This window comes from Melitaea cinxia, chromosome 15 (genome assembly GCF_905220565.1).
Source record: "Melitaea cinxia chromosome 15, ilMelCinx1.1, whole genome shotgun sequence".
Lineage (NCBI taxonomy): Eukaryota > Metazoa > Arthropoda > Insecta > Lepidoptera > Nymphalidae > Melitaea > Melitaea cinxia.
Genome location: NC_059408.1, coordinates 9,497,816 through 9,525,072, shown reverse-complemented (window position 1 = coordinate 9,525,072; position 27,257 = coordinate 9,497,816). Strand labels below are relative to the sequence as shown.

At 38.3% G+C, this 27,257-nt stretch overlaps 1 protein-coding gene across 1 annotated transcript; it reads left to right on the top strand.

The window, feature by feature from the left end:
* The first annotated feature begins 4,805 nt into the window (after positions 1-4,805).
* On the top strand, positions 4,806-26,776 carry LOC123660148 (protein split ends-like). Its single transcript, XM_045595251.1, has 16 exons — positions 4,806-5,221; positions 7,709-7,964; positions 8,230-8,556; positions 8,637-8,927; positions 9,717-9,917; positions 11,156-11,274; positions 11,349-11,471; positions 11,618-11,756; positions 11,891-21,101; positions 21,162-21,390; positions 22,707-22,867; positions 23,329-23,387; positions 23,651-23,760; positions 24,291-24,415; positions 24,825-24,970; positions 26,403-26,776. Exons 1-16 carry the CDS (start codon positions 4,806-4,808, stop codon positions 26,637-26,639), a joined length of 12,150 nt encoding a protein of 4,049 aa, XP_045451207.1. The 3' UTR covers positions 26,640-26,776.
* Positions 26,777-27,257: the final 481 nt, after the last annotated feature.

The window sequence follows — 27,257 nt, the reverse complement described above, 5'->3', positions numbered from 1 at the left end:
CATATTGTATAATTTAATTGTTTAGCTTAATGGATATGTAATATTGATTTGTGTGGATGTTGTAAATAAAAAAGTATTATTATTATTATTTTTTTGGAAATAAGGGCGGCAGCTATCAATTTGTTTTAAATTGGCAATAATTCTGATGAGTTTCTTTTGAAGGGTAAATAGAGTGGGAGCATCGGTGCTATTTCCCCATAAGATAACGCCATAGCTCAGCCAAGAGTGTGTATATGCATAATATTTAGATATGGCTGTGTCTACTCTAGTGGTCTTTTTTATTTCTCGTAGTGCGAATGAAAAATTGGCTAACTTTGATTTTATTTTTGTATGTGCGCCTTCCAATTAATTTGACTGTCTATAATAATACCGAGCAAAGTGAATTCATTTACGCATTCTAATTTTGTGTTATTCTATCTTTAATTTAAATTTAGTGCACATTTTTGGTAAGGATAAAAAGTCATTATTTTAGTTTTTTCAAAATTTATTTTAAGATAGTGTTCATTTAACCAGTCCGAAGTTTTTTCAAGCAGAGAGTCAAGTTTTTCATGGACATTATTATTATCATTATTTATGGCCAGACTATTAAATTTATGACTATAAATAGATGTTATTTTATTTAATTCGTTTCAATACCTCTTGTTATATGTAATACTTCAGCTTTACTTTACAATTTCGGCCAACATTTCTAATTTTAATAATAAACAAACGGGTATTTTTTTATTCAAACTAGCTAGTTGCCCCTTTTGCTGCGTTTCTCGTGAAATTTCCGGTACGGTGGGAATAAAAAAATTGATAAAAATTAGGCTATGTGTTATTCTGGATCCCTATTCTATCTACATACCAACTTTCATCCTATCTACGTTTCACTACAATCTGTTCAGTCGTTTTTACCTGAAAAAATAACAATTATAATCGCATTTATAATATAAGAAGGATGTATGGATTGTAGTGTTATATTATTGTACTAGCTGTTACTCGCGACTTCGATCCCATGGGAACTGGTTTATAAAAATTTTCATGCGAACGCGTTTGCGGGTAACAACAAGTTGAATATTATTTAAATTACTAATTTGTTGTAATTTTAAATTGATAATATTTTCTCATTTTCAGTTATAGACTATTTGAAAATGAAAACTAACTAACTAAATAAATAAATTTAGATACAGTTGATTATTACTACCTAATATCACCTAATATTCTCGTATATGCATTCTACAAGAAGTAATTATCAATTTTTTTTTCTTGTAGTGAAAACAATATTATCAGAATTTTTGTCTTTATATTCACGCAACGACTATAATAGCAGTTAAAATTATTGTCTACGAGGGTAAAACATAGTGAATCGAGTAATGTAGATATAAATATCCCAATAATGTAAAAAATATAGACATTGATACGTCCTCACCTTTGAACGCTTAAAAAAAATTCATTCTTATGTTTTTGTTTCAGAGGGGAGGAGAGCGCGGGTAACGCGTGTGCGATGGCTGCTTCTGCGGCGGCGCCGGCGACGTGGCGAGGCACCAACGATAGCGCCACGGAGTTCTGCCGCCGCGGTAACACCCCTGCGGCTTACGGCAGGTACCAGAGGAACTCCACTGCACCATATGCTACGCCCCCTTCAAATGTCGAAAGGTGTAATATATAACAACGTGATCATATACCTTTATGTATGCGCACGGCGATGGGTCTTCACGAACCGTTCTTAGCTATAAGCTAGATAGGTAGATAGAGTTAAATGCCAGGTACAAACTAAATTCGCTACAAAAAATTATCACCAGATGCTTTGGTGAGTTACAGATAAGTAATTTTTTTATGTAAAACGGGTACTACTAACTTCAATATATTGAGTAGGTACTTCATTCATTTTCATCATCACTTCGCCCTATCGGAGTCTACTGCTGGACATAGGCTTCCACAATTTCGGGCTAAAAATGGCGTGAGCTCATGTGTGTCGCCCATAGTCACCACGCTGGGCAGGCGGGTTGGTGACTGCAGGGCTGGCTTTCGCACACCTATTACGCTGCTGCCCTTCTCCGACCTGTGTATTTCAAAGCCAGCAATTGGATGGTTATCCCGCCATCGGTCGGCTTTATAAGTTCTAAGGTGGTAGTGGAACTGTTATCCCTTAGTCGTCTATTACGACACCCACGGGATAAGAAGGGGTGGCTGTATTCTGTACTGAAAATCTGTAGATTATTAATTCAGGTGAAACAGGTCCTAATTAATGCCCTTATCTAGTTCCTGCTGTTAAAGTCTAATCGTAACTTACTAATAACAACTTACTAAAATATATATATAATAAGTATATACGTATTTATTAGTAAATTAGCTGATACGTTATGACTTTTAATCGTTACGAAAAGTTTAAAAAACTGTCAAATTATGAAAAAATTGTAGTGAAGTCAGAAGTCACGTATATTTTTACCCTCCCTCTCACGTAACGCTCAGCAAGCCCCCTCCCCTCTCCTTTTGAGTTGTACCTTTTTTAACCGAGGTTACTAAATTCGATATTCTATTTTTTTGGAACAGTTTTATTACATCATCATCATCATTGCCCTCTCCATCGCTCGCTGAGCGACTTTAAGCGTTCTAATGAGGCCCATATTTAGCGACCACGTCTCGGATCCATATGTCATCACTGGCAACACACACTGGTTGAAGACTTTCGTCTTCAGACACTGCGGGATATTGGACGCGAAGATTCTCTGTAGTTTCCCGAACGCTGCCCATCCGAATTGGATTCGACGAGAGATCTCGTTCTCGAAGCTGGACTTACCTAGCTGTATTGACTGTCCGAGGTTCACGTAATGGTCAACAACTTCGAGAACAGTGTTCCCAATGCGAACTGGAGCGGGTGCGACAAAGACGTTCGACATAATTTTCGTCTTGTCCATGTTCAGTTTAAGACCCAAACTTTGTGAAACACTGTTAAGATGCTCGAGCATTGTGTTCAGGTCTTCCAAGGTCTCAGCCATAAGGATTACGTCATCGGCAAACCGGAGGTGGGTAAGGTACTCGCCATTGATGTTGATGCCGAATCTTTTCCAGTCCAGAAGCTTGAAAGCGTACTCCAACGCGGTAAACAGCTTCGGGGAAATAACATCCCCTTGCCTCACGCCTCGCTGAAGTGGTATTGGCTTCGAGCTCTGGCCCTGCAGTCGACCGACATTGTGGCGTTAGAGTATAAGTACCTTAGCACCTCGACGTACCTGCAATCCACTTGGCACCTCTGGAGAGCCTGCAGCACAGCCCATATCTCGATCGACTCAAAGGCCTTCTCATAGACCACAAACGCTGAGCATAATGGCAAGTTATACTCCTCGGTCTTCTGTGTAACCTGCCGCAGCGTATATATGTGGTCTATGGTGCTTAGTCTTTACGGAACCCGACTTGTTCAGGAGGCTGGAAGTCGTCAAACTTCCGTGCGAGACGGTTCGTAATAACTCTCGAAAACAGCTTGTAGACATGGCTTAGAAGTGAGATGGGATTTGGTTTAATCGCCACGCTTGCCAGGCGGGTTGGCGATCGCAGTTGTGACCATGTATTACCAGGTACCATACCAGGTGCTGCTGCCAACCTTCTAGAGGTTTTCCCTTTATCGCTTCTTACAATACCCAAGGGATGAGATGGGGTGGCACTATTCTACGCCGATTGCCACATGGCGCACAGTCTTATTTAGTAAACAAATATGGCGTACTTCCGACCACAGGACAGTACTTCCAGTTTAATAAAGTGACATAAATAGCAAATGAATTAACAATATTGATAAGCCAAAAGTAAAGATAACAAAAGTAAAATTCAATTTATGTTCAAATATTTAACGATACCATATTACTAAAATTATTTCAAAACCTGATAATATATTGAATATTTTTGCTAAGAATTAGTAGAGGTTTATGAAAAAACCGTGAATTACGTATTGACTTGCTTTGGTTACTAAATAAGACAGTTCCAAAAAAATAGACTATATAAATGTCTATTTTTGTACGTTCGGAGAGAACTTCGTCGTTTATGAACCGATTTTGATAATTCTTTTTGTGTTGGAAAGGAGATATCCCAAGTGTGAAACCAGGATCTGATGATGAGATCCCAGAGAAATCGAGGGAAACCCTCGAAAATCGTAGTGAACGACTAGTGCGTTTGGTTTTCGTTTGCGAGCAAACAATTATCCATTAAATATTACTTTTAAAACGCTTATTAACGACTACCTATTTAGAATCTAAATTCTACTTAAATTATAAATACAAAAGTTTGTAAAAGGCTTAGATGTGTCAAAAGATAGTCAACGTATACATATTATACTTGCTGACTTGGCGAACTTCGTACCGCCATCAACATCGCGACACGAGATTTTTATATATGTTACGCTCAAAGATCGAAAACGCTCATTGAGCGGAAAAATAGCTCACAACGCGATGTGGTCACAGTAAAACATCCACATAGCGAAATTCGTGTTATGGCTCTAATGAAAACGCGCACGACGCGTTGTGGCAATCAAGACCAAATAGCGAAATTCGTGTCGTGGCTTACACGCTATTCGATCTCAACGCGTTGTGGCAACGAAGGAAAGCCATGACGCGTTCTGAGCATTCATTGTGTTAACCATATCACGACGGACAGGTCGTAACTTTTTGGTGTCGGCTCGGGTGCAAAGACGCATTGAAACCTCAGTTTTATTCATTTTCTTTTCTGTTTATGAGAGTGAATTTTAATGTCAGCGCTAATTATGACGAATAAAAAAGATTTTTTTTTACGATAAATTACGTGAGTTTGTGGAAACAAGCACTGATCGCAGTTTTATTATGACTACAGAAAAAGTAAAGAGAGCAAATGTATCTTGTAAGCTCTGTTTCAGAAAGAATAGCATAAACGTTGAAAGAGAATGTGCTAAATTAGGTCTACAGGAACAGGCAAACAAAATGGTTTCATTGTCTCATTTGAAATTTCCCTGTGTTGAAATTGGTACTAACGCTTTAGTTAGAGTTCCTGAAGTTGATAGAGGACGTGCAGCACCCAGGAATGTTATGTGTGTTGTTATGAGCATTAATCCATCAGGTCTCTACCAGTTAGGAAACAAGGAAGGTACACTCGATATACTTTATGCACATAATGAATTTACACTTTCTGAAACCAACTTTATTAACATTTGTGATGTGCCCTCAACTTCATCGTTAACACTTCGCTCGGCATCTATGTTATCGTCTGGAAGTAAGCAAGGGTTTATAATGTGCCACTGCAAAAGATACTGTATTGATAAAAAGTGCAAGTGTCGCTCCAAGAATATAAAATGCAACTCAAAATGCCACAGTAATAGTTCATGTAAAAATAAATAGCAATCAAATACTTATTTTTTACAATTATAGTTATTTCTAATATAGGTACATTGTTGTTGTTTACTGGTGATCAATAAACATTTGTGTTAAATATTTTTATTTCTTGAAAGAATTTTAATTGTCATGAAAAAATTAAAACCCTTATCATTTTATGTGAATTATGAGTAATTTACAAATGATATGAATATTTTGTGTTCAGTGATTTATTGCTTAATACATTGATTTTTTTAAATATAAAGTAATCTCAATAAATAATAAATATCGTTTCATTTTAATTTACATAATTATATACTTAATATATTTGATAATGAGAAACACGTTATGCCGTGATTTTATAAAATGAAAAATATTTCTTAAGGACATCTACCAAAACGTTTCCAGCCTAGGCCTAGTAGGATCTATATCGGAAAGTAATGTGCGTTGTAATCAAATAGTATTCCATACGCGTCATGGCTTTTCTTCATTGTCACAACGCGTTGAGATCGAATAGCATGTAAGCCACGACACGAATTTCGCTATTTGGTCTTTCTTTGATTGCCACAACGCGTCGTGCGCGTTTTCATTAGAGCCATAACACGAATTTCGCTATGTGGATGTTTTACTGTGACCACATCGCGTTGTGAGCTATTTTTCCGCTCAATGAGCGTTTTCGATCTTTGAGCGTAACATATATACAGACTAGCTGACCCCGCAAACGTTGTTTTACCACATATTTTATTAATCTTCTCAACCCCCCCCCCCCCTCCCTATAACTTAGGGGAATGAAAAATAGATGTTGGCCGATTCTCAGACCTACTCGATATGCACACAAAATGTCATAATATTTTATTAACCCTCTAAACCCCCCCCCCCCCCCCTTATAACTTAGGTGTGTGAAAAATAGATGTTGTTCGATTATCAGACCTACCCGATATGCACACAAAAATTCACGAGAATCGGTCAAGCCGTTTCGGAGGAGTTTAACTACAAATACCGCGACACGTTAAATTACTTTAAACTCATAGCTTTTCTTTGTCTGAATTCTAGAATAATGATCTAAACGCACAGTGTTAGATCACCTTTAAACAATCTTTAAACAAAAAAAAAATAACGCTCTAGATTTTTTATTTATTTATTTATTATTTTATTTAAAATTTTATTATTATATATACATTATTTATTATTTTATTTAAAACTTTATTATTTAATTTATACATTTGAAGTTACATAAAATAGTGATCTCTTACAGACAACCTACAAAAATAGAGAAAATATTTATAAAATAAACAATAAAGTATGAAAATTAATTATTGAAACTAAATATGATATATAGTTCTCGTAAATAAAGTAAATTAATTTAAATAATTCAATATATGTACAAATATCTATATACAATACACACCTTTCATATAAAAATAAATATAATAATAAACATACATATAACAAATAAATAAACTTAATAGATAAATTCGAAATTCGTTCCATAGCTTGGTTGGCTAGAGCGCCGACACGGTCAGTCGGAGACGCGGGTTCGAACCCTGCTGGAGCGGTCAGTTTTTGATATGATATTCAAAAAATGTTTAATAGATAAATATGACATTTTGACTCCTCATTTACAGACACAAGGGGCGGTTGAAAAGTTCTGAACCTAGGGTATTAAAAGTAGATAAAAATTTCTATAAAATTTATTTTTAAATATATTCCCCCTGGACTATAATATAATTATATAAGATTTAATACTTCTTAAATGGTAATTATCAAAATATACATTTATTTTACATTTGAAAAATATGTGCTAGTAAAAAAGGTTACAATACAAAACCCTGCATAGGCCAAATGACCAGATATTTGGTTTGTTTACGTCTGGTGTTTCCTTCCATTGAACGCACTATAGAAGTTTCTGCGGACATTTCTTTTGCTATTTTCCCTTTTTTTCGAGGAATTTGATGACGGTGCGATGCTCAAACTTCGTTAAGTGCATCGATGACTCTGACATGGTGATATTCACGGTTCAATTACTCAAAGCGTAATGAAGCTAATGACGTGAAACTTCGGTTATATAGTGGGCAGATGTCACTCACCGGATAAGTAAAATAGTACGACTGTCTTAGGCTCAGAACCTTTCGGCTGCCCCCTTACAAGGACGTGAGGTAGACTAAAAAATTCGTCATTTTTTTCTGATAATGTCCACGATCAAATTACATAAAGGGACGTACTCGACTTATACCACTTATCACACGAGGAGGTTAAATCTGTTAACTTTTTGTTCAGTTTAATTATTTTTTCATTTAATGTCTCATTTATGTTTATTTTGTCTAGACGAATTAATAATTTAAATGTTTTTTTTGGAAAGCAGCGGTGATTCCTCAGAATAAAATATATTATGTTTACAGAACGACACCCCACCATCGATGGTACGCGGCGGCAGCTGGAGCCGGAGGCGCGGGAGGCGTGGGCGCGGCAGGCGGCGAGAGCACACCCAGCACGCCGGGAGGCGGCACGGAGCGGCGCCGCCGGCTGTCGGGCTCGGGCTCGTCGCGCTCCGAGTCCAGCTCGCCGGAGCCCAGCGACACGTCGCGCGCCTCCACGCCCGCCGCGCACCACCAGCACCACACTGCGAGGCGCACGCCGCCGCCGCATCCTCATCAGGTACGACTGCAATTTTCTACTGCATTCATACATATCGTATTATATCATTTTTTATTTCATTGATAAATAAAACGAGATCACTAAACTACTTGTGTGAAGTCATAATTTTAATAAACCCTTTTATATGTACTTCCTTTACATAGATACAACGGAAGTGTTATTTTCAGATTGATGTGCCTAAGAGGTCTTGCATGTGATGTTGACATTTTTTTTTAAATTGTCTATAGACAAAATTAAAGTTTGGGTTTTCTCTTTTTAATTGCAGTGGCCTTCTACTGCCAACGGAAGACCTTTGGCGATTTGCGTACGGAATTTGCCGACAAGATCGACCGATAGTTCACTAAAAGATGGTCTTTATCATGAATATAAAAAACATGGAAAAGTGGTGTGGGTTAAAGTGGTCGGTCAGAATGCTGATCGGTACGCGGTTGTCCGTTTCAAAAAGCCGTCCGACGTAGAAAAGGCGCTCGAAGTGTCTCAAGATAAACTTTTTTTTGGTTGCAAGATCTCAGTGGCACCTCACCAAAGTTGCGACGATGATGCGGAGTCGGCGAAACCTTATGAGACTGATATCGATGAATACCATCCGAAGGTACATTTTTATTATATTTTTATCATAAATAATCAAGAGTAATGGCGGTAATAGGTAGTCACGACTGTTTTTGCTTGCAGGCAACTAGGACGTTATTTATCGGAAACTTAGAAAAAGATGTAACGCAACAACAATTAAGAGATAAGTTCAAACACTTTGGACGTATAATAGAAATCGATATAAAAAAAGGGAGTGGAGGGGGTGCAGGATATGCTTTTTGTCAATACGCGTCAATATCCAGCGTGGTAGAAGCCATTCGTGCAATGGACGGCGAGTATGTTGGCAGTTCGCGGGTCAAATTAGGATTCGGAAAACCTGTCGCCACTACTTGCGTTTGGGTCGATGGACTTACGGAACACACGGAAAAACAGGTTTATATTTATATTTTATCCGTTTTTCTTAATTAATATGTGGTTCCTGTAACTTTAAACGGTTTCAACTTTATGATATAATATAAATCAAGATTTTAGTCAGGCTAAAATGTACAGTATAATGCTTATGAAATTGTACAATATTTTGTCCAATAAAAAATTTATATCTTTATATCTTAAAATCCGTTTATCGCCTTGAATAAAAACAACATAAGGTTTCACTTTTTACAATTTTAACATAAAATTTTACACTACATACCAATTAAGACGTAGAACAGGGCATTTAACTTCGTTTGTAGTTCATCAGAGTTCCCGATATTTCGGCACAGTTACAAGCGGCGTAGTAACCGGTGCACTTCGAAAGTATATTATGAAAGTCAAAAATTGTAAATATCCCGTTTTAAGTTTTAATAATAGCTACTTTGTCATTTTATGTGAGAAAACGCTGTAATGAGTTATACCCACGAACCACACTCACAAAGAAGCATCGCTGTGTCACGATGTAATAATTTTTTTTTTCTCATATATAACTAGGTCGGCAAACAAGCGTACTGGTTATCTAATGGTAAGCGATTATCTTAGCTATTAGACGCCTGCTACATTAGAAGCATCGCAAGCGCATTCACGACTCACCCCAAGAGCTCTGGTCACCTTACTCAGCACAGGAAAACACATCACTATTTGAAATCAGTTTTATTTAGCTGTGATCTTCTGTAAGGTACTTCTCCAATCGGGCCGGTCCAGATTTTGGGCAGGGGTCCAGATTATTAAGTGTCATGTATGTCGCAGGTGCTGGGAGCGGTGTCGCGCTGCGGCGCGGCCACGTCAGTGTGCGTGGACCGCGCGGCGGGTGCGGCGCTCGTGCACTTCGAGCAGGCGGCGGCGGCGGGCGGCGCCGTGCGCGAGCTGCGCCGCGTGGCCGCGCAGCTGTCCGCCGCCGAGCCCGACCACCCGCGCCTCTGCGTCGACTACGCCTCGCGCGAGTGCCAGGTACTTGATACTACGACACGACGCTCGGAGCTTAAGACGCCTCGCACTACGATTTACTCCTTTTCACGAGCATAAGCGCTCAGACCACGTCGAACATCTTAACGGCCATCACAAACGTATGCCAATACAGATGTGTGCGGTGATCGAATCCGCGACCACTATCGCGACAGCCATAAACCAAGTCTTGTGCCCGTTGTTCTAACGCGTCGTCGAAATCGTTAATCGTCGACACTTGTCATTCTTGGCCCATAGTGCCGGCTATGTTTATCGGCAGTGATATTGAGAGATGATGAAATCGGTAGACTCCATAATTACGTGGTGACACACATTAAAAAAAAAAATGCAGTCGAATAGAAACTTCCTTATTTTGAAATTGTTTAAAACTAGGCATATGCTATCGTGGACTTTTTTGTAGACTTATGAAGAGGAATAATTCCACTGTACATTGTTTTCTCATCTCAATGGGTTCAGGTGGGGTTTTCAATAAAGGCTCACAGGTGGCTTAATTTACTCCGACTTTACTAGCAGTTATAGTCATTTCAACCAAATTACACAAAACTTTAACTAATTCACTTGAATCTTTTGAAAAACCATTCAGTACTTCAGTTTTGATTTTATCGTGAACAGACATTCAATTAATAAAATAATAAATAATATAAAATTGTCGACCTCGCGACTATCGCATTTTTTTGTAATTCAGGTAATAGATAACGGTTTCAACTGCATAAAACAATATAAAATACAACATAAAAACTTTTAAATTTCATATAAGAAAATACATTTTAATTATTAAGTTGCAAAATAATTAAGTCGCGACGCCGCGTTGGCGCAACGGTTACAGCCATGGATTGTACCTGTTGCTCTGGCGGTTGCGGGTTCGATCCCCGCACATGACAAACATTTGTATTGGCCATACAAGTGTTTGCCGTGGTCTGGGTGTTTGTGCAGTCCTTGTGGGTCTCCCCACCGTGCCTCGGAGAGCACGTTAAGCCATCAGTCCCGGTTGTTATCATGTACACCTGATAGCGATCGTTACTCATAGTAGAAAATATATCCGCCAACCCGCATTGGAGCAGCGTGGTGTATTAAGCTCTGATCCTTCTCCTACATGGGGAAAGAGCCCTATGCCCGGCAGTGGGATATTACAGGCTGAAGCGTATGAAGCGTATAAAATAATAAGTATGCCGCCGCCTGAAGTTTTACATATGCAAATTACAAATTTTGATTCTGTTTTCCAGGAAGCTTTTTATGAACAGTTAGAAAAGCATGGCGGATCGGCAGCATTAGCGGGCACAGAAAGAGTGATCAGTGATATACCTGGTCGTTTCTTACCGGCAACGAGACATGAATCTATAAGGTTTGTTCTTATTAAATTATCCTGTTAATTTATTTTTATAATAGCGATGTTTTTCATTGAATCTCTTTTTGAAGGTACGAGCCGGGAGGCACCCGATCTCGAGCACCAAGCTTTAGTCGTGCGTCCTCGAGAACGCCTCGGTATAATACTCACGATCATTATGATCCCGCGGATTACGCTGCTGATCGACGATACAGGTAAATGTAAAATGTGTTGGTATTAATAATTGGTCAGCAATGTTCTGTGTCAAGTTTTGATAATATCAACGAATATAACTCATATTCGCCAAATTGTTTATCTGCTCTATTTGTAAACGTTGTTATTGATAAGATTATTATTTCAGGGTATATGAAGAATTAGGCTCAAGTCCACAAACAGATGAAGCAACATATGAAGATCGACTCCAATCCGTCGTTGTGTCGCCTCACCGCGCACATAAACATCGGCGTGATTCTAGCCCCGAAGAAAGAAAACTTTCAAAGGTAGGCCTTAATACCTTAATAAATATGTAAAAAATAGATACACTTACTACAAAGATATACTTACAATTTAAAAATATGTTACTTGAAGTGGAACGTAAGTTATGTCTTTCAATTGAAAGTTGTTTTTTTTTAAGGAAAGACATCGTAGTGCTGGTGGTGGTTCGCGGAGATCGCGTTCTGGTTCACGCGGTCATATATCTCGACGGAGACATAGACGGCGTCGCGATGAGTCTGGGTCACGGGGCTCGCGGACCTCTCGAGCCGGCACTCCACTGCGGGACGAGCCGGACGCTCCACCCACCGAGCCGCGGCGTCCACCGCGGGAACGACCGCCTCTACCCATGAGTCTGCCACTTCCAAAGTTCGCCGTGCAGCTGCTACGCGCCGCCCCGGCGCAGCCACGCTCGTTGCCCCCGGCGCCGGCCTCGCCTCCCCGCCCGCCCTCCGCTTCGTCCTCCAGCGGGGGCTCGGCGCCGCACTCTCCGTCACTTGAGGAGCGCATTCGTTCTCTCGATGAGAAGTATGAGCGGTGGACGGGCTCGCGCGCTCATGCCGACGCTCCTGATCGAGCACGTCTTCGGCACCGTTTGCTAGAACTCGATGTTAATGAAGTCAAACCCTCGGAAGTAGTACTCTCGTTACTCGCCAAACGTTCCGTTTTCGACGAGGACTCGGAAAGATTAGAAGGGGCCGCGCGGGCCCCGAGTCCTGCGAGTAGTCCACACTCTTTGACGACAACGGTTCCGCGTGTACTTCGTTATCCTTTTCCTGTGCACTTCGTGTCTACCTCGGCAGTCGCTGGTACCACTATTACGACGTCTGACAGTAATAATATTTCGCTACCAGAGTCTGAGGAGATGGAACGTATACATTCTACTTCTATTGACAGAGTAAACAAATATCCTGAAATTGAAAATTTACATGAATCGCGATTGAGGATAAGAACACCATCGACTGATAGAACGGCGTTAGATTTTATTGAGAAGAAATCATCGCCATCGATCGAAAGAAATCGACTTGAACCGGATAGTGATCATGAAATAAATGACAGCAAAAGAAGGAATTCGTCAATTTTTAATATTGAGGAAAGTAAACCTTTTATTAGCGCGGGTGGTTTTGATAAAACAAATCTGGATAGATCATTAGAACATAATGTTAATTCGGAATTTCAAGAACAAACAGCGGAAAAAAATATTCTGAAAGAAAATCGTGGCAGTTGTGAGGATAAATTACCCACGATTAAGAAAGAAGATAATGTGGAAGAGAAGAGTTTTCATAAGACCAATGACACGATTATAGCTAAGTATGAAAGAAATTGCTTTCGCGATGAAATTAAACTACGGAATCAGGAAGTTATAAAACAAGAGACAAAACAGGTAGACATTCAATTCAATCAGCACGAAAAGTATATCTTCAAAAACGAATATGACTCAAAAACGGAATCAATCATCCAAGAAGATATTAAACAACAATTAGAACAAGAAAGTAAATTGCATGAATCAAGTTTTCGAATGAAAAAAGAAATTGAACGATGCAAAGAAAAGTCATTTCAGAACCATGTAACTAAAGAAACGATATCATATAAAGTACACACAGCCAATCATCTAAATGCTATAAATTATGTTGGATTAATGAAAAAGAATTCAGAACCGAATCAAGATAATAGGCATAACGATAAAAATGTTAAAGAAAAATGTGAAGGAAGTACATTTGCTTTACAAGAAGATAAAACTGGAAAAGAGAATATTGATTGTATCAGATCTCTAGAGGAATCTAAAGTTACTAGTAACCTATTGTTTTCGCCTGATCGAACTGTAACAGAAAATGATAAAATACAGGAAGACAGTAATAAAAGTGATCGTGATAAAATAAAAAACAGAGATCGCAATGATAAAGAAATTGAAAAAGAAAGATCTAAAAGTAACAAAAGTTGTAAAGTTGACAGAATAGATAAGGACCGCAAAACAAAAGAAGAACTTATAAATGTAAAATTGAACATTGAGAAAGTCGATAAGATTAAGATTGAAAAAGAAAGTGAAAAGATGACTGAAAAAGCTGACAAACCAAAACATAATGACGAAAAGGGTTCTCGTCATGAAAATCACAAAAAAGAGAAAGTTGAAAGAGAAAGAAAAAGAGATCTTATTGAAGTAGACATATTAACCAAGGGATTAAAACGAGAAGAAAAGCATAAACATGATAGATCGCGAAAAGATAGCGACTCTAAACGAGAAATAAAAAAGGAAAACGACGCTTCTAAAAGTCGAAAAAGTTCTCGGGATGAATCTTCTAGAGATATTTGTCGAAAAGATTCAACAGATTCTACGACATCGCGAGCATCACACGATTCTTCGAAATCAAAAGATTTAGAGATAGATGACTCTAAATCTAGGATTAAGAGTACTGATGTATCTCATAAATATGACGTTGATAGAGAAGTAACGAAGACTCATGATAATAAACTGGATAATAAATTAAAAATTAAAGAAGAAAAAGACTTCAGAGAAAAACATTTCATTCACAAAGTAAAAGAAGAAAAAGAATCTGATGAACATAATTATAAAAATAAAATCGATACTTATTTAGATGGTAGTGCAAAAAGTAAATCTGATGTTTCTGAAAAACAAAGACATTATTCTGTAGATTCGCCTAGTGTCGATTCAAAACGCAAAGAACGACTTAATTCATGTTCAAGTTTACCTTCTCATATAGGGCATAAACGAAGAATGTCATCGCAAGATAGCATGGATTGTCTGAATGAAGATGTTAAGAAAAGTCGTCAATTAGAACGTCGTGAATCTAAAGATTCAAAGAGCATAGAAAGACATAAGACTACTAAATTTAGTAAAGGCCATTTCGCTAAAATAATTGAAAGCAAAACAAAAGATGACAAGAAAAATCAAGTTAAACCACCAGATGATTTGTTTCTTAGTATTAAGGGCAATGAAAATAAAGACATTGACAAAAATAAGACTGGAAAAAAGAGCCCTTCACAGGGAAATGAAGAAAAGTCTGTTTTGAGCTCTGATGCATCGTCGGAATCTATACAAAATAATATTGATTTTCTCGCCACATTAGAATTGAGATCGAGCGAAGAAGATGAAAGGCAAAAAGCTATGAGAAAAGAAATGAAAGAAAAGAAACGCATTCAGCAGTTACAGCAAATACAAGAACTTCAAATGCAGCAAGATGCTTTACAACAAGCTGAACTTAGCCACAAAATAAAAGACGAGAGAAAGGTCAAGAACGAGGACAAGAAAAAAGAATGTGCTCGTGAAAAACGAATGTCTACTGATCGTAAAAGTAAAGACGAAAGAAATGATCCAAATAAAAGACGAAATAGAAAACAAGTTCAGAGTACAGATACTTCAGATTCTGATGAACCTAAAAAGCATTCAATTTTCGATATTATTGACGATGAGCCAACATATATTTCCATGTATGACAAAGTTAAAGCTAGATCATGTAAGAATATGCAAAAGCAAGAAGAAGAAAAAAGACAAGAAAAAATTAAAGCTAAGTTTAGTCAGTTAAAACAAAGCAGGGCTAAACGAGAAGAAAAGAAAAGGTCAAGTTGGGATGAAGATAGTGACTCAGACAATGAACGGCGTAAATCTCACAAAGCATCAATGGATAGCTCTTCCGATGATGATCAAATAGTTGTACAAAGCAAAAGACGTGAAAAATCTCATGGCTCTAGTCTTGACTATGGTCGTAGTAGAACAAACGAATATTATGATGCAGGGAGTAATGAAGAAGATTCTCGTAATAAACTATCTCGTAAAAATTCTAGAACACGAATTATGTCTGATACATCCGACGATGAAAATAATAAACGTAATATAAACAGGAGCCCTTCTTTTATTGATAAAATAAAAAAGGAAATTATTTCAGATTCCGAATCATCCCAAAAATGTAAAGACGCCGAGCTTCAAGAAGCGAGCGATGATAAAGTGAAGAAAACATCTCTTTTAAATTTGTTTGGAAAAAGTGACAGTGAAGATAATAGAATGAAGTCGAGTATAGACATTGAAAGTGATTACAGAATGTCTTTTGCAAAAAGTTATCCTAATGATATATCGTCTGAAAATGAATCTATACCGCCAAATAGAAACATATCTGAGCTACGCAAAAAGCATAAGAAAAAACAGAAAAAGTATAAGTTTTCATTTTCAGATGATGATACTAAACTTGACAATGCGCATGAAACTTCCGAAATAGATACCAAACACAAAATTTCCGACAAAAGTCGTCGTCACAGTAATAGGAAAGAAAAGCGAAAAGATAAAATTCGGGAAAGCATTGATACCGATGAAATACGTGATGATAAAATGAAAGTAAAGAAAGAGAGATGTTCGCCGAATCAATCGTATGATATCGTTACTGAAGCAGTTTCCAATAATAACAAAAAAGAAGGCAAGATGGAGGATATATTTGGTCCTCTCTCAGATGAGTCTGACAGAGATTCTGGAAACGTAAGCACTAAAACGGATGCTCTACCTTTAGATTTTGAGACGCAAATAAGTAATTCTAATGAAAAACCAATGACAAACAATGATGAAATAAAAATAAAAGAAAAGGATGACATTAGGCGGAAGAGAGAAAAGAAACGAAAAGACAAAAGACATTTCGTTAAGGACGACGATAATAGCTTAGATGTTGATGCTGTTAGTAAGGCAATTGAAGCTCGATTGTTTGCGGATACTTCAAATATAGATGAAAGCCGTCCTAAATCGGATAACATATCTGATTTTGTTTCTCAAACTTCAGAATTGGATCTTAAATACCGTGATATACACTTCAAGAGGGAATCTTTGTCTTTTAATAAGTATAGTGATAAAAGCAGAAAAGAATCGAGAGAGAAAAAGAAAAAGAAAAAGAAGAACAGGGAAGATAGACAAAGTAGAAAGGAACATCATCACGGCTACCATCACGAGAAAATTCAAAAATTGGATGGTAACTATACTATATATACAGAAAACAATCCCCAATTATCACCGAAAACAATGCTACTAGATATACCATTGCCGAATGATATACAGAAGGTAGAATTGACAGATAAATCAGATGACAGCAAGTCTCTTTCTGAATCGCCAAGTCTACCTAGGATAACAGATAGCCCACCATTCCTGATTCAATCGGATGAAAATAATGACACGAAAGTTAATGTACGTGACACCTCCTGTCGGTTAGTAGTAGATGATGAGATTGACATCGATTATGATTTAACAAGAAACATCGAGGTAAATGATATTCCGATGCCACCTCCAATAGATAATATTGTACAAGATATTAGTGAAGTACCATTACCCAAAGATCCACCACTTAATATTGAAACTAACCAACAGAGTGCTTTAAAGTCTTTTAATGTTGAAATTGAAGTAGATACTGATGTCAAAATGAGTGAAGAGGCTGTGCGAAGTATACCTGATCTAGAAAAAGAAACTGAGAAACAGTCTGAAAAAATCATAAATGATTCACATTGTAAAGCTGAAAAGAAAATTGAAGAAAAACCTCGAGCGGTCATTTCTCAAGAAGAAACTGAGGATGCCGTGGCTGCACTGTTAGGGGAAAGTTTTGGTGGCAAAGCCAATACTTTTGACGATTGTTACGAAGAAGTGGAGAATAATACGGTACATCAAATTGAAATTGAAAATACGCCTACAGAAAATGAAGTTATTCCTGAAGAAGATGCAGAAGAAATGAGACAAGCAGTTCAAAATTTGAATGCAAGTGAAATGGAGATAAAACCTGCCACACCCCTTTCTGATAATGATTTGCTTTTAATTGATACTGATACTGAAGAAACTGAAGACATAAATCAAGAAGCCATTGAAAGATTACCAGTTAATGTAACAACCAATCAAAACCTTAATAATAATACAAAAATCAGTATAGCTCAAACTACAGAAGCTTCCAGTATTATTGTCACAAAGCCGAAAACCAATATAGTACAAGCGGTAACAAAAGAATCCACTGATGTTTCTAAAAAGTCAATTGAAGATAAGATAAAGCCGACTACGACAAAATCGGAAATTATCCAACAGATAACATCTACAGCTACTCCAGTCATTACATCTTGGACCTTATCGAATAATAAATTGACAGAACCACATCTGCTTAATATCCCTAGTTCTACAGCTAACAGAGATAGTAGTGAAAACAAGCCCACTCACATAACAGCCAATATTGTTCAGATAAAAACTCCGCAAAATCAAAATGTGCAAATAAATAATTCTCTGAGGCCTATTATAAATCCGAGTAGGGTCAATCCCCCATACCAAGTTATAAATCAGATGATTAGACCTCAAATACCTAGTATTCAACCACCTACAATAAAAATTCCGGACTCTCACATTATTTACCAGAAACCTCAGGGAATTGTTATTTCACCTAGAATGTCCAATGAACCAATACTACTTAGCCCAAAAACGAGTCAACAATCAGAAAGTATGACATCACCACGCTTAACAAATATGGCTATATTAAGCACATCGTCTCAAAATATCAATTCAGTTGGATTGGCCTCTCCGACTGCTCTACAACAAAGATCTCCAGGTCAAGTTACTGTAGTAAGAATGCAACAACCGCCACTTAGCCCTATACAAACTATGCATATTCCTCATGGAGCTAGAACAATGGTTTCCCCAAATAGACCAAATTCAGTATTGGTTCAAACACAAGGAGCTCCAATACATTTCAACAGATTACCTGTGACTCCGGTTCTTGCGCCGATTTCTAAACAAATAAATCCTAACAATGTGATTCAACAATCAAAACCAAGCGCAGTGAATAATGCACACTTAATCCAACAGCAAAAAAATTCAGGAGAATGCAGAAAATCTGAGAATATTGTCGAATCGGCTAAAGTTATTTTGTCTCCAACTCGTCTACCATCATCTGGAAATCATACAATTATGACACAAAACCGTCTTATACCAATGCAGAATGCGTTACATGTCAGTAATATTAATTCGGCCTTACATCTTTCTAATAAAGTGTTAATGAGTAACAAGTCTCAACTAATCGAAAAAAGAGAAAATCAAGTTAATAAATCTGAACATAATCACGTATCTTTACCTCTTCCACCTTCTCCTATTATACATGTGGCCAATGTCTCTCACTCAACATCTTCTATAATTCAGGGTGCAGTTAAATCGAATATGTGCAATTTCCAAGAAACTCCTGTAAATAGAGGACTTGGATCAAATGTGATTCATAGTATTAACTCACAAAGACTATTGACGACAAGTCCTATAACAAATGTTCTTCATTTGGATGCAAACAAAGGTTCACCGTCTGTATTGTCTATGGCTTCAACTAAACCACCGTGTACATTAAGTAAATCAGATTCATCAAATTCTGTTGTAGTAACAACTTCAAGCCTTGCTAATGTTGTCATGACTCCCCTGTTACTCAAAAGTCCAAGTCCAAAAGCACCAATACGCTTACACTCAAGAAGTGAAAGCGACCATACTGAAAATAACGTATCAATGTCGTTACTTAGTCATTCTCAGCGCGATCTTGATTCGCAGCTAGGTGATAAAAATGTTGAAACTAGTAAAGATTCCGGTTATGACAATTCAGTATCAGCACCACCATCAACCTCTCCTGTCGAAAGTATAGGAAAATGCGAAACAGATTTTGAAGAATTATTGAAAGATAATACGAATGAAATTAAATTAAGTAATGATCCAGATAAGAAAGTAGAAATAAATGTCGGTAAAACTATTACTTTAATCGCTCAAAGTACGGATAAAAAAGAAAATATTGACATTGGGATTACAGAAAAGGAAGAAAATCCGGCACTAATATCGAAGCCGCTAGGTCAAGAATTAACCAAAATAAATAGTGAAAATGATTATTCATTACCAATAATAGAAAAGCAAGAAAATAATTTAATAGAAAATGATCTAAAAGTTGTGAAAGAAGAAAAGCCTGATGACAGTGTATCTACTATAAAAGACAAAGATGACAAAATTAGCCCTTCATATGAAATAAATGACAGTACCAGAAACCCAGATAGCAGAGAAAATAAAGAACAATTCTTTGCGTTGCTAACTCCAAATCAAAATGCTACTAACGAAATAAAAAGTTTAGAGGAGAGTGATTATTGGACAGCTAAAGATGTTAACATTGAGTCAGTAATTAAAAAAGTCGATTCTTTATGTAATGATAACCCAGATGAAAACAAAGTTGATATAAAAAACGTAAGTACTCTGGTCACAAAAGAAGAAAATAAAGTGAAAACTGAAACAGATGTGCCAATTACATCGGTTAGCGAAAGGGAATTAAATACAGTTGAAACTCCAAAATTCGAATCTACAGATGAAGAAAATAAATTGGAAGTCTTCCCTACAGAAAGTAACTTTACCGAAGAACATTTTGTAGAAAAAAACACTACCATCGGAAAAAGGGGCGGCCGTAATGGCCGAGGAAAAAGATCAGACAAAAATCAAGATAGAATACAGACTCGTCAAATAGCAAAACCGTCCAGAGGAACTTCAAAACGCGGTAGGGGGAGGCTAAAAGTCGATAAAAAAGTAAAAAATTTAGTTAGTAGAAACTTAAACAATATGCCTGGTGATGTATATGATTTTCATGAAGATTCTGGCGATGAAACTGTCACTTCTCCTAACAAAAATGAAGTAAGACCTCGCCTAATTTTGACAATAAAAAGTCCTCTTTCCGGTCATTCTAACGCCATTCCAACATCAACTCTCAGTATAACACAGAAAGACCAATTAAAAAGTACGGAAAAGTCTAAAGAGGAGAAAAGTGAAGTTTTTGCCTCACCATCGACAAATACTCGAAAATCCAGAAGACTACAAGAGAAGGACATCCAACGAAGTACAGTTGATGATATAATCGACGATGTAATCAAAAGTTCCACGGGACAATACAAAAATAAAGAAAGTAATAAAAAAAGATCTACTAGGCAAACCGGTGCTAAAACGAATGTTGATAAAGTGTCACAAAGTGATACAAGAAAATCTCCAAGAGGCGTAAAAAGATTAAGAGATAGAAGTCTGTCTGATGCCTCATTAGATAGTAGCGATGAAAATGTTAAGAGGGATGATGGAGTTAAGGAAGCTAAAATTTTGAAGTTAGTCGAACCCGTCAATGCCGTGAAGGTCGACACAGAGACTACAATGAAAATAACATCGACCACTACAACTGTCGCCGTTCCACCTTCTGTCAACACGACACCAATAATGAAACCGCCCAAGAAAATGATATCGGAAATTAGCGCTAAACTAGCGAGCGCCTTCGAAGCGGCCGCAAACGCAACGAATCGAGTCAGTGGCGGTTCGCCGATCGTCCACGAGCGGCCACCGTTACCTGATCGACCTTTATCTGATCGAGCACCAATACCGGATCGACCACCGTTAACCGAACGGCCACCCGAAATGGAACGGCTCATACCCGCCGTCGACCCGTTCCCCACGGTTCCCTGTGAAGTCGACGCAGCGGACGCCGGCTACGTGCGCCGCATTGTCGACAACGTACCGTCAAATATGATGCCGGTCGGTGCCACCGAGGCGACAGACGCTCGCGTGCAGTCGCCCGCTTTGCCACATCGACCGCCTTCCGCTCATCATCCACCCGACCGTGCTACACCTATCCTCGTAAGGTAATTTGAATAATGACCTTCATTAAAAAATCTTAAGCCATTAGTTGTACTGAATGAACGAGAAGATAAATCGTAATTCATTATTATAGTCTTATTTTTGACTAGCCTGTTGGTGCAGTTAGTAGTGACCTGCTTTCTGCTCCGAGGGTTGTGGTTTCGCTTCCCACCCCGAATATGAGTGTAATATAAATATTTATTTATATATGTATTATTTTTAAGTATGTTTATCCAAAAAAAAAAAAAAAAACGTCGACGCCGACGACGCGTTGGCGCAACGGTCACAGCCATGGATTGTACCTGTGGCGCTGGCGGTTGCGGGTTCGATCACCGCACATGACAAACATTTGTATTGGCCATACAGGTGTTTGCCGTGGTCTGGGTGTTTGTGCAGTCTTTGTGGTCTCCCCACCGTCGAAGAACACGTTAAGCCGTCGGTCCCGGTTGTTATCATATACACCTGTTAGCGATCGTTACTAATAGTAGGGAATATATCCGCCAACCCGCATTGGAGCAGCGTGGTGGATTAAGCTCTGATCCTTCTCCTCCATGGGGAAAGAGGCCTATGCCCAGTAGTGGGATATTACAGGCTGAAGCGTATCCAAAAAAAAAAATGTTGCTATACCAGCCGGCATGCATTAAGTTGCTTACTTTAGGAACAGACCGTGTAGATATTATTTGACTGACGTGTCGTGTCGTGGCGCATCAGAATAGAATTGGTACCATACATTTTATATGACAATGTTTACATTGATGTGTTGTGATATGTCGTGATTGTTTCTGATCTGTTGCATCAGAACCGATCCCGGTTCGAGACAGACGAGCGGATTGCGGGGAGTGCTGAAACGTTGCCATCACGACACGGCGGATTAATGTAAACAGTGCTGTGTTATGATGCGTCAGCGTCGCTTGTTTATTTAAGTAAATTGTAAAATGATTAGATGAATCCAAAATCTCCTGTTTCTTTTTTTTTTTAAAGAGTTGCCAGCATTATTTTCTTCAATTTCTGAATTAGCATCCGATGACTCATAGAAGAACATTTAAAACGTTTGACCTATTTTAGAGCTGCAGCTGTATTGATTCAATATATTGTCCTGATACGTTAGAACACGACATAATACACACACGCTAGCCATAACGTCATGACACAACTCGTGTCGTCACGTCAGTCAAATATAAATCTGCCTTTATTATATTATTCTTTAATTATCACAACTTTTTATAATTACTGCTTTTAGAAGTTAGTGTCGGCCAAGGCGTCTCGTTTGTTTGCGTCGTGTCGTCGATTCTATATTGACGTATATTTGATACTTTCGCAGAGGGGGCGAAGGAGATGGTGGTGCGGCGGGCGCGCTGGGCGGCGTGGCGGGCGCGTCGCGCGGCTTCCGCGGCGCGTACCCCGGGCCCGCCAGCCTGCCGCGCGGCGCGCACCACCCGCACTCCAAGCAGGTCGCCGTCGTCGGCCCGCAACATCATCCGGGTAAGATTTTCATCATAAATACTTTTTGAACATTTATTTATTTAAATTCTCTATTGTACAATAAATACACTAATACAAGTGTGTACAAGAGGCTAATGTATTTTCTACCAGCCAACCTTGGTATGTGCAACAAAGTATAGTGTGTAGGACGTAGGTGTACAATAATAAATAATACATATAATACAATATATAATTCCATATCATAACATAATACTAATAATATAACTTTCACGGTCACTATGAACACTTTGGATTCTACGGGACTTATACTTACCGAGGCGCCTGCAAAGACGCCAAATATAGAAAGTTTTAAAATATTAAAGTAAGCAGTAAGTTCTCTAGAATCCAAAGATTTTTATTGTTCACTGTGTCAAAGACTGCGGCAGCTTCACGCTTGGACATTATCCGATGTCACGTAAAACGTAGTAGTATAAGTGATGGCTGAAATGCTCTTCTTCCAGGATCTCGAGTTACCATTACGAGCGTGCCTTCGATCAGTCCTCAAGGCCAAATGTCATTGGTGAGTGTAATGTATACATCTGCTTAATCTACTTGCGTAGTGCACTTGATTTTCTAATTAAATAGGAAATATGTATAAAGAGAGTCATTTTGTACACGCTATCCGGGAATAGTCTGCCGATTTAGTTAGAAGTCCTCCGCCTGCACATCAACAGACTTCTCCTATCACATCGGTATATCATAATGTAATTAATTTTTACTTTTTGTTGCGTCATATTAAACTATTAACTATCAATAAAATTCATTTTGATTTTCTCTCAACAGGGCGAAGGAATGTATCCTCATTTTTCACACCATCACTATCAGATGTATCAACAGCATTTTCGTGCTACACAGTACGAAAACAACCTGCCCACACCCACGTCTTTTACACGGTATGTACGATGTCACTTCTAAATTTAGTAGGATTGATTGTCGTATGGAACAAAATAAGTGATAAATGAGTAAAGTAATGCATATTTTTCGGATTTTCAAATTTGGAGTTTATTTCGAATCTACAATACTAATAAGTCGAGCAAAGCTTTACAATTTTATTCGACAGTCTATTTGAAAAATAGAAAATGTGCTATTAAAGTTTAAAACAAAACTTTATCAATTTGCGTCTGTAAGTGAGCAAGTGGCAGGGGTCATAAAGGAGTGTAGTTAATGAATCGTGTTTTAGTGACGCCTTAGTGCAACGTTTACAGCACTAGCTCGACTGTTGCGCTGGCGGTCGTGGGTTCTATACTCGCACACGACGTATGTTCGTATTGGCCATATAGATGTTTGCCACGGTTTGGGCGTTTATGTTTTCTATGGTTTTTCCGAATCACCGACATAAATGAGTAAATCCTGGCGATGATTAATTCCTAGTGGGGGCCGTCGAGTTTGACTCGTTTGTGTGAACCGTGTCGTCTGTCCGCAGAGGCGCGCTGGAGGCGGAGGGCTCGGAGGCTCCGACGTCGCCGCTGGAGCTGCGCCGGCCGCCCACCGCGCGCGTGCCGCGCCCCGCGCACTCGCCCTCGCCGCTGCCGCACGAGCGACACATCAGTGAGTACCGAATGCCGCGCGACTGTCACGCATGTCCGTGTCGCACTCCGTCATTCTTGCGTTTCCAACTCATGTTTCATTTTTTGCACGTCAAATTACGATCTCTTTCTTGTCTCGGTTTCTATGATACACTACAATTTTCGATATTAATATTAGAGATAACTACAAAAGTAATCGTCAGATCTTGAACAAAAACAAATAAAAATGTACGGGTGGTCCCATTGAAAATTTCGATTACAAAAAAGAATCATCAAAATCGGTACATCCAGTAAAAAGGTAAGACACACAAAATGCAGTCGAATTAAGAAACCTCTCCAATTTTGTAGTTAGTTAAAAATAAGATAATCACGTAATGACACGCTCGCAGTAAGTGCGACAGGAGCGCGTCAGTAAGTTTCGTTGTGTGCAGTGTACGGCGTGCGCTGCGGGCGCTCGCCGCCGCCGGCGCACGGCACGTCGCGGCCGGCCGCCGCGCTGCCGCCGCCCGGCCCGCCCGGCCCGCCGCACGCCTCGCAGGTGCCGCGCGAGGCCGACTCGCTGCAGATGCTGCTCCGGGTGAGTGTTGCTCCAACTGAAATAGACTAATGCCTCAAAATATCTAAATCTAAAGTTACTTCGATTTGGCATTTTTCAAAACATTCATTATCGTTAAAAGTAAAGCTACCGCCGATTCGGAATGTAGATTCTGCAGAGAATTGGAAGATTATATTTGATAGCCTTATTAAGTAGTAATTAAAAAAATCACTTTAAAAAAGTCAATGTTTTTTATTTATCTTCTATATAATATATATAAAAATGAGTCGCTGAATGTGTTGCTAAGCGCAAAACTCGAGAACGGTTGGACCGATTTCGCTAATTATTTTTTTTAAATATTCCTTGAAGTACGAGGATGGTTCTTACGAAGAGAAAAATTCAAAAAAAAAAAAATTAAATTTCCTAAAAAAGTCTAAAAACAACACTTTTCTATACTCCCATACAAAAGATTTGTGATAATACTTAAAAGTCAATTTGAACTAAATATATAATAACTATATATATCTCTCTTATATATAAAAATGAATCGCAAAATGTGTTGGTAAGCGCATAACTCAACAACGCCTAGACTAATTTTACCAATTCTTTCTTTTAAATGTTCATTGAAGTCCAAGAATGGTTTTTACGGCGAGAAAAATTCGAATAATTTCCAGGAAAACCCTAAAAATATGCCTTTTCTTTTCCCACAAAAACGTTTTCTAACTAAAATATAGAGTCAATTTGAACTTTATTGCTATTCAATAAAGTTCATGTTAAGTAATATATTAGGGCGCATTTTACGTAAGTTATTAATGATTAAATTGATCTTAATTGTAGACCGCATTTTAATTTTACATACAGTAAAAATGATATTAACTAGCTATTTCACATTACTTATAATGTTCTTGCGGGGGCGTTAACAATGGAAAATTCCCGTTTTTAAACTATCGACCCCAAATTTGGTACGAATTTCCTTTATGTGATGTAGAAATGATCAATGAGCGAATTTTAGGATAACTCATCCCCAATAAGGATTGCGCGGGTGAGCGTTAACAATAAAAATTTTAAATGTATGTAACTCCGAAACTACAAAACCAATTTTTATCAAGTTTTGTAAGCATCTGTAATTTTGTCTAACTTGGAAGATATGGTAGTTTTTATCTCAATAGGACCCGGTAGGTGGCGCTGCTATCTGTATGTAGCTCCGAAACTACTGAATCAATTTTTATCAAATTTTGTAAGCATCTGTAATTTGGTCTAACTTGGGAGATAGGGTAGTTATCTGAAATGGACCCGGTAGGTGGCGCTGCTATCGGTATGTAAGCTATCAAATTTGGTAGCTGTTTTCCGGGCAGGACAACGTCTGCCGGGTCCGCTAGTTTTCAAATAAATATGAGGTATTGTGCAATTGTAAAAGCACAACAAAAGTCTGGTAACCGTAACGATTTAAAAATGTTTGAATAAAATTCCATAGCGGTATCCTGTCATGTGGCAAGGACTACTGGCTCTGAAGAACGACTCGGCGGCGGTACAGATGCACTTCGTTGGCGGAAACCCCGGCGTGGCGGCCGACGCGCTGTCGCGCAACTCGGACGGCACGGCCGCGTCGCTGCTGCGTATCGCGCAGCGCATGCGCCTCGAGCCTGCACAACTCGACCAGGTCCATCGTAAGATGAAGGTACGACACGTTTTATTACACCGCATTACCTAATCTCGTTCCACTAAATTAAACGTCGAATCCTCTAGACCCATCTAATAGAAAGAATATTTACACCGTAAAAGTGATTTTTTAAAAGATTTTATTTAACTTGCAATGTTAATAACCTTTGACAATGGTAAAAAATGAAAAAAAAATATATAGAAGGATGAAACCTATTGTAAAAGAAAGAGAATACAACGAAAAAATAATAAAAAATTAAGTGGTGTCATGGGACACCAGGAAGGAACTGTTACGCGGCACCTCCCGGTAGTCTTTTTAGAATAAACACACAAGTTGTTAAAATATTGTTAAAGTTTATTTTATAGTCCAAACACTAACATTAACTGTCCCTAAAAACACTTCACTTTCCTTTTCTGGATAAAAAAATATATATAGTGACGCGCTGTATGGTAAACGGCAACTGACTCGACCGTATGGAAAATGGAATATTTAAAAGTAATTAAAATAGCGGCGTCAGCACCAACCGCGAATTAAACCTCGGTATAACATCTCCCCCCTTTTGATGGAGCTTTATCTTTAAAGATGAAGCGGAATTAAGACGCGACTAAAATCGAAAAGGTCGGAAAGGAAAATGAGCGTTTTACAATTTTACTAAAATATGAATTAATT

What these genes read in the sequence shown, in the direction of transcription:
- LOC123660148 (XM_045595251.1), top strand. Translation starts at nt 4,806, where the DNA reads ATGACTACAGAAAAAGTAAAGAGAGCAAATGTATCTTGTAAGCTCTGT. An exon ending in GCTGCTGATCGACGATACAG is followed by an intron (nt 11,472 to 11,617) that starts GTAAATGTAAAA and finishes TTATTATTTCAG; the next exon opens with GGTATATGAAGAATTAGGCT. An exon ending in CGCTGCAGATGCTGCTCCGG is followed by an intron (nt 24,971 to 26,402) that starts GTGAGTGTTGCT and finishes AAAATTCCATAG; the next exon opens with CGGTATCCTGTCATGTGGCA.